The sequence below is a fragment of the Biomphalaria glabrata genome, chromosome 18 (assembly GCF_947242115.1).
Source record: "Biomphalaria glabrata chromosome 18, xgBioGlab47.1, whole genome shotgun sequence".
Classification (NCBI taxonomy): domain Eukaryota; kingdom Metazoa; phylum Mollusca; class Gastropoda; family Planorbidae; genus Biomphalaria; species Biomphalaria glabrata.
The window spans coordinates 5,329,261-5,344,481 of record NC_074728.1 but is presented as its reverse complement, the minus strand read 5'-3'; the positions used below and the strand labels follow the sequence as shown (position 1 = coordinate 5,344,481).

The 15,221-nt window shown below is 31.6% G+C and overlaps 1 protein-coding gene across 6 annotated transcripts in view; it reads right to left on the bottom strand.

Annotated features, from left to right (window-relative positions):
- Positions 1–253: 253 nt before the first annotated feature.
- Positions 254–15,221, bottom strand: part of LOC106056001 (lysM and putative peptidoglycan-binding domain-containing protein 2-like) — a 58,007-nt gene continuing 43,039 nt past the window's right edge. For 5 of the 6 annotated variants that reach the window (XM_013212534.2, XM_056016752.1, XM_056016753.1 and 2 more), the window contains one exon: positions 254–6,674. In XM_013212534.2, the coding sequence (XP_013067988.2) occupies positions 6,428–6,674 (247 nt within the window). In that variant the 3' untranslated portion in view covers positions 254–6,427. Of the gene's footprint in view, positions 6,675–9,447; positions 9,629–15,221 lie in introns of all 6 variants that reach the window. The other variant, XR_001215638.2, reaches the window with a different exon arrangement.

Genomic DNA, 15,221 nt, shown 5'->3' with positions numbered 1-15,221 from the left:
AGAGAATGTAATTTAATTATTTTATTTTTGCAGTACAAAAAAAACATCTATTCAAATTTGTAAAGCTAAACCTTTATGTAAAGCTCATAATGTAATGTGCTGTTTTTTTTTAATGAAAATTGTGCCAAATAAGTAAAATAAAAAGGTTATTAAAAATGCATCCATTCTGCTTTGGCATTTAATTAAAAAAATTACTTTTTTGACAGCAGTTAATAAATTTTTTAAATGAACACATAACAAGCAAAACAAATCCTATCAGTTATTCAATTTATTGCAAACTATTTTCACCAACAAGCACTTGAAAAGACAAACCTATGTACAACATTACCCAACATTCAACTCCAATAAAAATGTTTACATATAAAACCTGTACAAGAGGCAATTACAATTACAAAAGTTTTCAATTTAGTAAACACATTTTTTTTTTATTGATTTTCTTCTAAATACAGATTCGAGCTCTAAAAAAATAATCTCCCCAAAACCCAGTAATGTGCAGCCTCTATTATGAAATGATAAAAAGAAAATTAAATAATAAAAATAAATTCTGCATATGGAGGAAAATATGCTCTTATTTTTTTTTAAATGAATGGAGTAACAGTATGAAACTATTATTGAGCAAAAAGAAATTGTAATGACAATGTAAATGCTAAAATAAAGCATGTGAAAGAAAATCTGATTATGAAACTGCATTTGTTCTATGATGCCTCTTTTGTATAAAAAGAATAAAGTCTAATAATAAAAGTCATATTATCTAGAGTGTGCCAACTGTTTAGCACTGAGTAAAAAATGCCTTACAAAAAGAAATCTCATTCACTTATCTGAACTAGGGGATAAACTTCAACTATTTCTGTTGGTTCATGACACATGACAAATGTTTTGGCCAACGAGGATACAGTGGAGAATTTCAGCTTCTCTAAATATCTTATCTTTGCATTGAAGTTATTCTGAAATTTTGATGACCACTGATCTAAACAAAAATCTAACCATGAATTTAAGTTCTGAGAAGAGAAGAACAAAATTACCAACAATCAAAATTTTTACTTGTTACTCACATTAAAAAAAACACTTTTGTTATAAAATGGACTAATGTTCAAAGCAAGTCAACAAAAAAAAAAAAAGTAAGCTTACAATAATTTGCCTAACTTGATGAATATCCTTTTTAGAAACTTAAAAGAAAATTGTAGATACCTTTAACCCTTTTATTTATAATCTGTTCACTATTTAGATCTAACATTAAAGGGAAAAAAAAACTGCTTATTATCAGTATATTTAAGTTTTTCCAATAAAAAACAACAACATGAACATCATAATAACATGTACACTTCATTTCACAAAAGTAGGTAACTTATACAAGTACATCAATCAGGTGTGCCAAAAATATACACTTTAATTATTAGGACAAGATGAATAAATAATATATACATTTAATATATATATATATATTTATAGATGCATATCATACAGCAGGTTTTGCGAGAAACTGGTATATGGACTAGAACACAATTACACACCTGTTCCAATTGCATTGTTAAGGGACCAGGTTCGCTGAACAATAAAGAGTGAGAGCATAAATTGCAAGATACAGAAAAATGGTAAAGGGGCTAAACAGATAGGCTTACATGATAAGTCCTGATAGATAATGTCAGTACCAAAGGCAGACTAAAAAAGTACAGTGGTTTGATGATGTAGAGGCAAATCTATAACAACTAAGAGTCTGGGCATAGAGACTAAAGCAAAGGATAGATCAGAATGGAAAGATGTGCTAGAGCAGGCCAGGGCCCTCCATGGGTTGTAATGCCACTTGGATGAATGGAGGATAATGTCAATTATTCATTAATTAATAGCTTACACACAAAAATAGTCCACTTAGATCATTTTAGTTTCATAGCTAAAATGAAATAAGGAAAATAGTGCTAACCAATTTTAATTAAGCAGGCCATAAAATATCTAGCTCGGTTTCAGTTGCTTGTTGGGCCACAGTTCTTCAACATGAAAAAAAAATTATAAATAAATGAGACAACAGAAAAGGTGCTTTATGTACATACTATTATTTCTTAAGATACCTAGCTAAGATGCAGTCTGCTACAAAAAAGGTGGGAAAAAATTTATAAACAGAAAAGATAGCAACATGTTAGTGTAAATGCACATGCTCTGAAACTGCATATATTACTCATTTTGTATAAAAATCTATCACTCTCTCCACATATATTTGTACAATTCCTCTATTCAGCTTGCACATTCATCGGAAAAAAAACAACAGATGGACAGAAACGGAACCTGGACATAGATCTCAAAAACGGCTCAAACGATTTTCTGTGAAATTTGACAATTGATGTATATCTTTCAGAAAAGAATTACTAGCTAGTTGGCCATCCATCCATCCCAGTGGCGCTACAGCCCATGGAGGGCTCTGGCCTGCTTAACACATCCTTCCATTCAGATCTCTCCTGGGCCTTTCGTCTCCAAGCTAGTTGGCCACACTGGGAAAATTCTAGTTTGACCTTCATATTTTTCAAAGTATATAAAAAATAATTTAAATTTGGCTAAAGGACATGAAATATTTATCTTGAACAGACTTCATTTTAAATTTCACAACATTATGCACCAATATGCAGCAGTGGATAATAAACCAGAGGGATAATAAAAGCTATTATTCTAATCCTTGATTCGACATACTCAAATACACATAACTGATAAAAGAAAAATATTTATATTAAATATTTCATCATTTAATTTTGCTTCCACCAAACATCGAAAGAAGTCAGATTTCTGAGGTCAGCAGGTCTCTTTGTAATGAACATTTTAATATTCGTGCGATCCTTAGGATTAAATCAAGATGTCATTATATACCAATGATCTCTGAACTGAACAAATCCTATTAAATTTGCCACATTCCTAAGATTGCAGAGCAGAAGGATAGACTAGTTTTGAATGTAAACCAATGAGTAATATACCCTTTGTGAGAGTCAAAGTAAGAAAACTGATTGAAAACAGAAAAGTGTTGATCATGCGCATCAGGACACTGATGATGTTGGGATGACTCAAGACAAACATGGTACTTAAAATTGATGAGAAATGTTGAGTGCATCAAAACAATAATGTGTCTCAGCTGAAAACAAAATGCTTCATAGATGAAAAGTAATTTTGCTTGCTTGGAGGTATCTTGCACATTAGTAAGGCCAAAATAATTTAAGAATAGCCATGAGACAAAGATGTATATCTATTACTAAATTATGTATATCTATTACTAAATTATACAGCCATTAAAAAAAAATCAAAATGTTGTATTAATAAAATGCTACTTAAAACTTCTTAACATTATTTCAGTGTTTCATACAAAGAACGTGAACTATTTAACAAAGATACCTAAAAAAAATTAGCATAAAAAAATATAAATAAATTCCACTATATGCCTAAACCCATTTAAAACAAGCAAATACGAAAAAAAAAATTATATTTAGTGTATCAGTTATTTGGATCAGTCATGTAATTAAATTTGTAACAGATCAAGACTTACAATAATAAATCTGTGTGATTAGAAATATTTTTTTATCAATTTTTTTTTAGCGCAATTTCATGCTTTTAGCTTTCTCAGTCTGGACCAATTGGAAAGGGGAGGGGGAGAAAGAACAAGGTATCTGGGTGATCACATTTAAATGTATTTTTAAAAAATAAAAGGGAACGACCTGAATTCAAACTTGTGGGCTAAAGCCTTCTCATACCTTCGCAAGCCAACACGGTAACAACTCTATTAATGAAGAGTCTATGAACATGGAAGATAGTTATCTATTGTTTCTAGTTCATGTTTGTGTTCACTAAGTCTCATACGACAATCTAAAAAGGGGACTAATTCAGATTATACAACCACTTCAGTCAAGTAGAAATTATTTTCCTTGTTTGAGATACTGAAAAAATAATAATAATACCAATAGTTAATTAACTAATTGGTTCATTTATTTTACATTGATTCTTGTGTTGTCAGGTAAAATAAATTATTTTGCAAAATTTCAGCCTGATCCAAGATTGAGTGTTTGAGAAATAACATGTACAAACTTTTGGCCAGACAGACAGAGTGAGTTGATATAAGCTTTGTAAAAATGTTTCAAATCATGATACATGATGAAACATTAAGATTTTGTTATCATCAATACATTCTGTAAGTCAAATTATCATGATGATTAATGGTGAATACTTGTATAAATCAAGAAAAACACTTTTTTTTATGCAAGTACAGTATAGAAAACTTTGAAATAACAATTGTAATCAGCTTAACCCTAAAAACATAACTGTAAAAACAGATTATTTTGTTTGTAAGTTTATGCATACCTATAAGAAAAAAACAATTAATTTTAATGTATCAATAATTAATCCAGCCAACTACATTAATTTACAGCTGCGACCATTTTGAGCTTTTCAATATCCAAAGACAAAAGTGTGTTACAAATAAGTATTACTAGATTGTTCTACTTTCTATGATATACAAAATAATAGATTTTATGACATTCTCATGCCCTCTAGTGTAAGCCAAATGAGTTTCAAAACCATTTTTTAATTAAATTTTAAATAATTTTCATATCAGTGTAAAATAAAAGTCCACTTAGATCATTTTAGTTTCAGGATTAATTCGTAACAGGTCTAAATAGCTAGGTATACCAACAGGATTATGACTGAATGATGAATCAGACAAAAAGAAAGATACATATGTACAATATAATTTACAGTAGTTTGGTTCACAGCCATTTTTACATGAATTTATTGTTGCCTCCTCAGTGGCTCAGCACAATATGATTCAAATTTCAGTTGAATTGTTTAAATAAAGCAAAAATTAGCCTACGTATAGATCAATAAACCATCTTACTATGGGGTACTAATACAAATTGCACATTTCTAAACATAAGATAACTGATTGTCTGATTTAGCATACCAAATAAAAACGCTTGCAGAATGGAATTTACATTGAACTCAAGAGACATTTCAGAAATATACATGCTAATGTAGGGAACTTCGAAGATTTCAATGGCCCACACAAGGCTAACACATTGGGAGAGTTGACAAGATAGTTTACACAAGTCTCATTGTTATTAATCAGCTGATGAAGGTAAAGACAGAAAGATCTATTTCACCCAATCCACTTTGAGCCATTGGGTCAACTCTACACAAATTTATTGTTGCCTCCTCTAGTGGCTAAGCAATAATATGATTCAAATTTCAGTTGAAATGTTTAAATATTCCAGTAAAGCAGCAGTCAAGATCAATAAACCATCCTTGCTTAATGTTTTCTATGAAGCTTTCACTTTATTTTCTTAATAAAGTTAATTAAAATTAATTCTTTTATTGTTGTTTTTTTTTCAGTTTGAAATTTGAATTCAATAGTTTCCAAGTAACATTTTTTGGTGAATTGATATTGACTAGGATATAACAGTAGCTTCAATTAAATTTTTAAACACTGAACTAATGTTATTTCTATTTACTTCATAATCCTAATTATGACTCCTTACATTTCAATTTTGAGAGTCTCTGATTAACTAAAAGTTTATGTGAAAAAATCGAATGCAAAAAAATAATAACAAATTTTATAACAAAATTTTAATAACTACGGTATTTTTCAATAAATTTTCAAATAATCCAAACATCATTTATTTAATAAAGGATTAGTAACATGCAAGCAAATTTTTTTTTTTTACAAAAAGCCTAATCAATTACTGGCCCATTGAAACAGCAGAAATACAAAAATGGATATTACAAGATGAACTAGATGTGATTCTAGTATCACAACCAATATTATGGAATAGTTTGAAAACATTGGGGAAAAGGGGGGTGCAGGGATACACTAGATTTTTTTTTATTTGGCTTTTTCAGACATTTCACATATAAATTTTTAAAAAATATCCAAATGGACATGCAGTATTAATAATGTCTCATGACATGATAAAGAAGTCATTAAAGTAGAGTTCAAGCTAGAAGCAGAATAATGAAGATTTTGATAGTTTTCTATATCATTTTACATTGTGAAATATTTGGATAAAAATACTGTACAAAAGGTTATTCGTAGTAGAAATAAGTGTTTTTTTATTTAGATGCATCAGTGAGACCCATAATATACTAGCAACTGCCAAAAGTTAATATCTAACTTTACTATACCGGTACTTAAAATTAAGATTAGTTCTTACCAAATTTAAGATGATGGAACTAACCAAACTTAATTTGCCTACATCTCTATAACTCTGTGGTCAACATCATATGTTGTAAAAGTGTTGTAAAAGTGATCTACTATTCAATCCAGCAATATAATGTGAAAACATGTATCTTAATATTTCTGCTCTGGAAGAAGTTCTATGAAACAAAACAAAATCATTTTTGCTTTATAATTTAAAAACAAATGCCAAAAAAAAAGAAAGTTTATGTTTCCTAGCTCTTAAGGGCAGCATCACAATTCAAATATGTCATCGTTAACCTGCTCCAAATTTTCAATAGCCGTCTTGACCTGCTTATTATTTGTTCGTGATCGGATCATCAGGACTGGGGAACTGTTGACATCTTCCTCAGATAAGAAACGCCCTCTCCTTTCGCTTGCAGAACTAGTGGAAGAGTTGCTTCCCCTACGGGATGATGATGATGAGCTCTTGCGAGGTGGGAGCGCCAGAGGATTGGCATCAATGATTCCATTCAAATTTCTGTCAATAAAAAAGAAACCAAATGTTCTGATTTTGTTTATTACAATTATTATATATATTCTACATTCTAGATATACAAAATAGATTTTCAATGTGTTTTTTTAACTATTTCATATAAATAAAGTTTTATTAAATAATATATGCTCAGCCTATATATCTCTCTATATATATATATCAGACATAATTTCATGTCAAATCAAATAATCTTGAAAAAATAAATTTTTATTAAATCTTTTTATTTTCCTTGCCCCCGCTCCAAATAAATACCCGGGTATATATAAAACCCATTACACCAGTCAGTAAAAAATAATGTTATATTGAGAAAATTTCACTATAACATACATGCTTTTATTTCAATAAAGATGTTTAAAATACACCACCAACAAAAAAAAAATCATGTTAGCTGAAAAAGAAATTCTTGACCTTATAATTTTACCTCAATACAAATGAGAGATGCAAAGCATAGTAGGGCTACCATTAGAAACATATATTATTCATTGGTCTAAAATGTTGAAACATTTCTTCAATAATTGAAAATTTAAGCAATAATTTTGGGTAAATGAAAATGATTTTTTTTTTTTAAATATGAAAAATTACTTTGAAAAAAAGCATTAAAAAATATCAGTAAAAACTTGTATTACTAATTTCTAAATATATTAACTGCTGGAACAAACTTATTCCACAGACTGACCAACACAAGAGTTGAACAACGGACACATTCCTAAAACATTACAAAAATGCAATGATTTGGATTGTACACGGGTCTACTGGAAGGTGACAAAGTGCAAAAGAAAAATAAATATATTTTTTTCTGTTAGTTTTAAAAGTAAGATATATTAATATACTAATACTACATATATAATTTATTTTCATGTATAAAATGACAATATAAGATGTCAACCCACAAAAAGATATACAAGTCAGTAAAGCTCATTTGAGATATTAGCGAGATAACATTTAACTGATTCTTATTTTGTATTTAATATCATTATTTATATGATGTCAAAATTAAATATTGTTACCATTACCAATGCATTTTTTTTCCACAAATTATTATTTATTAAATTTATTATTATTAAATAAAAAAATATATAAAATTACATAAGCTTCTAACACCTTTTATCAAGCTAAAGCTTTTGGAAAAAAAAAATCAAATTTCATTTCCCTGGGGCAGTTATTACATTATATAGCTATATTTCATTTCTAAAATGTATAATGTTATATTTCTCAACTATTTGTATCACATTTTTTATGTGAGTAGCTATATTTTTGAGTATGAGTACATTTAAAAATTTAATATTAATAATACCAAAAATTAGATTTTGGATAAATCAGTTTTTATTTCAAAAGAGAATGCTTTTTGTCAATAAACTGAAATTTGGATTGTCAAGTGAATCAAGTTGAAGTTGAAAAGGGACTTGTATATGTGGTATCAAAAATACACTAAAAAAATAATTTTAATTGCAAATCTAATTAAATTTATAATGTGTTTCAAAATAGAAAAGCACATGATTGACAAAAACTCAATTCTCTGAGTCCATATATTTTAAGCATAATAAGGAAAATGTTGGTCTACACTTGAAGGTTAGCATTCTATTATCTCACAAATGTCATAAATTTATAAGCATATGCTTATTTTTAAAAGATGAACAAAAAGTTGTGGGAACCTTGTATAAATTACTGGACGCCTTAAACTAATTTATAAATTTTAAAAAGGCTAACTGGAATGAAATAACAATCATAAAGATTTATAATAATGTTGACTTGTATTCTAAAGAATTATTTATGTTGATACTCTTGTTGTATGCTTTTAGAATTACATGTCAAAAAAGTATTTTTAACAATGTCAGTGCAGTTCTTCTCTTGTTACTTCAAACAAAAAGAACAATTGTATAGAATGATATAAGGGTTGAAATGAGTACAGCTTACTAGATAAACTAGCACTAACAGAAAGGCAATGAGTGGTTAGTTTGAACTGGAAACTAAACTAAAAGCATTTCCTAGAAATAAAAACAAAAAAAAAGATTGTCTTTGGTTTTGAAAGTGGAAACTTTGTTTAAAACTTATTCTTTTCAACTTTTTTTAATGGAATTTTATTGTGATGTCATGCTTAAAATCATTTTTAAAGAAAGAGGTTTTCCTTTAGAGTTGAGGCAAAGTCTTATATACTTTTGTGTGAGAGAAATTGACAGGCTTCATAATTTAAAAAAAATTGTTTAATATAACAATATATACAAAGTGAGTGTATTTTAAACATAATTTAAATCTTACTGAGTGAATGCTAATTATATAAAACTCTTGGGTGTATATTTTAAAAATTTGAAGATTAGGAAAGGGTATCTCTAGATTTTTAATGCATGTCTATAGATTTAAAAAGAAAACTTTTAAGTATGCATTGATTTTGAACAAATTTACCAATAAACTCTCTTATTTATACCACTATTCCATGTCATTAATTTTTTAACAAAAGCTTGTTGAAATTACATGCAAAACCATTTGTAAAAAAATTAAAACACCTTCTATACATTGTTATGTCAAATCCAAATATTATGAAAAACTGAATAGAATACTGAAACATTAAATGTTACTTCAAGGATAGAGCTATTTAGGATTATTCTAGAAATGCATATGCTCAAATACATGGATGCATAGGGTTACCAAATCTGGAGTAAAATAATTGAATGCAAGCAAGACAAACAAACATCCATTTAGGAAAGAGACGAGGGTGAGCCTGATGTTAGGTTTCTTTATGCCCATCGTCAGCTGATCTTACAGGTAAAATAATAAACTGCTATCTTGTTCTGTGTGTCCCTGTGTGCTGGTACTAGCAGCAAGTCTCACTCTCCACAAACTCTATCTCGTCATTGACCATATGGTAGGAAGATGTCGATGATCGAGAAGAAATGCTGGAGGAAACACTGACTCGGATTTCTGAGGCCATGCTTTTGCCTGCACTGTTAGGACATTCAACAATTAGTTGGTCACACATACAAATTGGTTTCATAAAAACAGTATAGTTTTGATCAGACTGACATGACAAATAGTCTCAAGGAATTAAGTTTCCTACATCAGTTGTGATTAGATTGACATGACAAGTTATCTGAAGGAATTAAGAGTGCTAAATTAGATGTGATTAGACTGACATGATAAGAACAGTGATGGGAACAGACTTTGTAACAAAAATTTTAGGAAATTTTCTACACTTTTGCTTGTGAACGACCATGTCACAGGGACCTAAATAAGAAGTTGTGTAACTTTATTTAAATCAAGTAGAAATTGATTATATTTACTATTTCTTTTGAAAATTGTTACAAATTAGTTACATTACATGAGTTTTTGTCAGAGAAATATTAGGGGGAAAAAAATTGACATTTTGTCTGAAATAAATAAAGCAGACGAAATTTTCCAAATTACAAACATTTTTGTAAAATTCCCATCACTGTAAGTAGTCTCAAGGAATTAAGTGTGCCACATGAGTTGTTTTTTTTTCTCTTTAAATGAGAAAAATATGTGGAGTCATACAAACAAATTTTTCTTTTCAACTATAGTAGCACTAAACTGAGACATTTTTATGCCAGAATATTTAACTGCAAATATCACACATACAAACTCTATTTGACATAGTAAAAAAAAAAATTATTATCCCTTCTGCTAGGACAAACACATGTATCCTTTCCAAATGCAATAGGTTTCTCTCCAGCTTGGAAAATCATAGAATCAAAATAAATAAAATTTGTACCTATTTGTCTGATAAGATTGACAGAAAGAGAAGATGAGAAAGTAAAGCTTTGTGAAATTGGATGGCATCTTAATTAGTAGGTTAAAAGTAAGAAGATCTAGGTCTAAATTATTTTGATTTAGTAACTTCCAGTGTCACACTCACTGCAAAACTAGATTTAGATTTGGCATCTGATCTAGGGTTAAGTGAAACTAAGTATCATAGTATGCTACATAGTCTAGATCTAGACTACATAGATGATAATGATGGATCAAAAAAGGGATAGCTCTACTTTTTGTAAACCCATGATCTACAACCTACTATCAGTATATTTGAATATATATAGATTTTTTAGTTTGTTGGTAGCTCTTCTTCATGTCAATTACTAGACCTATGCAGTTAGTACAACGAACGTAAAAGGGTGAATGGGGGAAATTCCAGACGTATATCCGATATATCGTATATTATAATATATATATACTAAGAGTAGGCCTATATGTAATTCAGAGGCGGCCTTAGGGGTTGTGAATGGACCAACTCCCCAGGAGTGGCGCCTTATGGGGCCCCCCCATAAAGACAAGTTTTGTCACCGTCAGCTCATCGTACAAACATTCATGGCCCTAACATAACACTCGCCTAGGACCCAGCGAACTGCTAAGGCCCCCCTTTGGAGTAATGTCGCAAAGACGGCAGAGTCAACATTAAATTGAAAGCCAGCTGCTTAAAATCACGTACGAGATCAATACAGCGACACTAGCACTCAGCAATATTACTAGTAGCAAACCGAGGGGAGGGGGGACTGCTCTATTTTTAGAACACGGAAATTTGTTTTAGGTTGACACTAGATCCGTGAACGATTCCAGGAAATAACAAAACAATGTAATTGTATGGTTTGGATTACGCATACGCTGAGATTATTATATTGGCTATTTATCTAACCATTTAATGTCCAATAACACCAAAAATAAAACTCGTAAATGTTTTACACCCACCGCCCCATTCCAGTTTTTGTCCCTCCTGTTCTTAACACTTCCATATTCAGCATAGAACACCTTGTGTAGCTTACACATAACTTCAATGTTAATTTCTACTTTTATATTCAACTTTTAATTTGCAACTAGAAAATACACGTGGATGTTCCTCTTCGTCTCTTCAAGAGATTAGGTCAGAGCGACGGATACAACAGAATGTGTTTGGGCTGAAAGTAAATGTGTTCAATAAAAAAAAACAGCCTCTAGCCTACTTTAAATATCGCCGGTTTGCAACGCTAGCTAATGCTAAGCCTACCAATGAATGTGATGCTCTTATGTGCAATATATTTATTTGTATTGCTTAGGACAGAAGCACACATACATGCCTACATAGACACACAAATAAAAAATACTTGAATCATGCGCAGGATGAAATATATAGAAAATATACACCGACGTTATTAAGTTAGGCCTGTGATATATGGCTAATTGTTATGTCTGCTAAAGATGAAAGTTTGACTAAATAATTTCATCCATGGCTAAAATTTTAAGGCAGCATTTTATGCGACATTATATATTACGTCATCCCTCTCCCCCAAAACACGCACTTTTAAACTTTGAAGTATAAAGGACGATAACTTGAGGTTGATTTTTTAAATTGCTAGAAAGGCCGATTGTCTCCCTTGCCATTCTCCACGAGACTAGCAGGTGACTACAATAATCATCGCGTGAATCCGCTGACTGCGTCAAAATCTTGTGCGTGTGAATAGGCTAGCTCTACAAGGACTTCGTTGTTTTCTAATCACAAAGACTTCTAAGCATAAATCATCCTTTGAACAAGCTAGGCCAGGCTGTTCCATCAAGTTTTGTAACATAATTTTTCTAAAGACCGAGATTCGACAATTCATCTCACTACATAAACTTGTAAAAAACTCAAACCACAATGAAAAGGATCCGAACAAGCTTTTCATAATCACATACAATACAACCAGGACAGCCAGGTAATTTCAATTACGTGAATACACACTTAAACATTCACCACTTAATACACCCTGCTCCTCCCCCCACCCTTTTCTTTCTCTCCCTCTATATTTTAACTCAAAACAAATAGTCGCTTTTTATTTTCGAAGGAGGTGCCAGATACCGTGAACCACATTGGCTTAGCGTACATTGAGGACACAAACAAAGGTGGTGAAAAATATTCTCGACTTCCTTAAAACGGCGCGAAGCAATACCCATTAGATTCTTTCAATACCGTCCGACCGAGAACATTCGAATATAGAAGGCATCAACACTGACCTGCAGCGTTACAACCTGTAGGCAGTTTAGACCAATAGCTCGTTGCCACGCCGTACACATCTGTGACGTGGCAAAAAGCCAGTGGTGTAAGCTACCCACAAGTTGTGACGTTGCAGGCCAGTTTTAGGCCTTTTATAACGATTGGTCTCGGTCCGACGCAGATAACATTAAAAAAAAAAGAGAAAAAAAAAACAAAGTCGACTTTCTGCCCACAACAGATTCTTCTTCGTTAAGTGCGGCAAAATATGTAGATCACAGATGGGTCATACTACAAGCTATCAAGGAAATCCCGGCTTTTAGGCTACTCCCGGCCCCAAACACACATATGCAGTTGATATAATAATATAATGATAATGGCTCATAGACGCAAGTAAGTAAATAAAGTAAAGTATCCCTTTCAGATTTCGCGACCTATAGGACAGACGATGTAAAGGTCATCTGTTTCTATGGCCTACTGTTAACGATGGTATCAAATGTCTAGCACAACGACCTTTACCAATCTCTTCGAATGTCAGGTAGCCATTAAAATTGGAGGGGGGGGGGGGACACGGCATACACAAATTTAAAAAAATTAAATCCCAACCTTCAACAAGATTCGAACCCAAGACCCCTCCGTTTGAAAGCCAAGGCAATGGCAATGACGAAATCTAGCGGGACATCTACGATTGAGATCCGATCCTAAATTAATGTCGCAATAAATTAAGGCACAGTCTGTCAACTGCTAAGAAACACTCTGGAAATCTGGACACATTTGAACAACATTATTTATTTATTTTAAAACAAACAAAAGGTCATGCCGTAAAATGTATATATATAAAAAATGGTTTTCAAAAGCTGGTAAAAAAAATAAAATAAATAAAAGCGTGTGATAAAAACAACATTTGTAAATTGACCCTCCAAAAAAAAAGTAAAATGTATGTTGATATCACCAGGAAATCCTATATTGGCTTCCAACTCAGATTATACTTAAGGCAATTCAAGCAATCTTAAGAATGTTAAAGTCTGTTTAGAGCGAAAAAAAAATCATCTTTAATCCCAACCAAATCGCAGCACGCAAACTAAGAGTCCACGAAATAAAAACAATATTAAAACAAAATATAGAGTTAAAATTTAAAAGAAAGGGCCGCTAATATATGGTCATATCTCAATACTGCAAGAATTATAACACTTTTTATATTAAAAGTATTTAATTAGCACTAATTAACTGATTAATTGGTTAATTTTTTGATTGATTCATCTGCTGTCATCGACAATGAATAACTATGCCAAGTTTCAACTTGATCCGAGAATGGGAATTCGTTGAAATGGGAGAGAAATGACGTGTACAAGGGTGGTACGGACAGACAGGAGAGAGCTGATATATGCTTTGGAAAAACATAGATGCACGCACAAGCTCTATCCACTTGGACTCAACGTGATCACTTGACGTTTCGTTATTGTCATCTCTTGTCTTACTTGGAAAGCGGATAGTTACATTTAACAGTAATACTCTTATATGAATAAAATCTCTATTACACCTTGAAGTACAGGAAAATCTTATCATTGAATTAAGTCTAGAACAAATTTTTCCCAAACTTTTTCCTTAACGGAACACTTCGCACATTCTGAGTTTTTAGCGGAACACTTTACTAATTATTTTTTTAAGAGACATTATTTCACTAGTTCATTATTCCAGTAGTTCGTGGAACACCTGTTCAGGCTTCGCGGAGTACTAAGGCTCCGCGGAACACAGTTCGGGAAACTCTGGTCTAGAATAATCCCTGAAAACAGCATGTTTTGAAATTGAAAACTGCCTTTACGTAAGGGCAACTGTAAGTTTACTCTTTGACAGAATACATTTGTACAGCACGTCAGGCTAACACGTGACACATATGTGACGACAAGATAGAAAAGCCTTGGCTATACTAGGGCATAGAATTAGGAACAACAAAGCTGCACCGAAAAAAAAAAACGTAGCCTAAATACCTATCGAGGACTACAGCATAAAAAAAAACAAATTATGAACCAATGATGGCGTTCTTTAAGCACTGAAATACACGGAGAAGGAAAATGAAGAGAAAGCGATGAGGAGAATCGGCATGACCGATTAAAAAAAAGAACTTAAAAGAAAAAGAAAAAAAATGACGGAGAGAAGATTTGTGAATAAAGAAACAATGTCAAGCGCAATGGAAGATAGCTCTCGCAAACTTAATCAATATTACTTTCTGCTAGATTTGCAAGCTTGGACTTCGAATTCTGCAGTGCAGAAAAAAAATAATAAAATTCATCGGTATCTTGTACACCAAAGTTTCCCAAAGTGGGGTACGCGTACCCTGTGGGTACGCTAAGACTTTGGAGGGGGTACACATTGCATCTCATCAACTATGCTGATTTGCTTTTGACTACCCAATTACTATGTTCTGTTAATAAAATTAAAATGTAGTGGGAGATTGGGGGGGGGGGGCGAGGGGTACTCAGCATTACAAAAATTATAAAAGAGATACACATAGGTCACAAGTTTGGGCAACACTGTTGTACGCGGGATACACAGAAAACACCATTTTCTTTTAAAATCCTTCA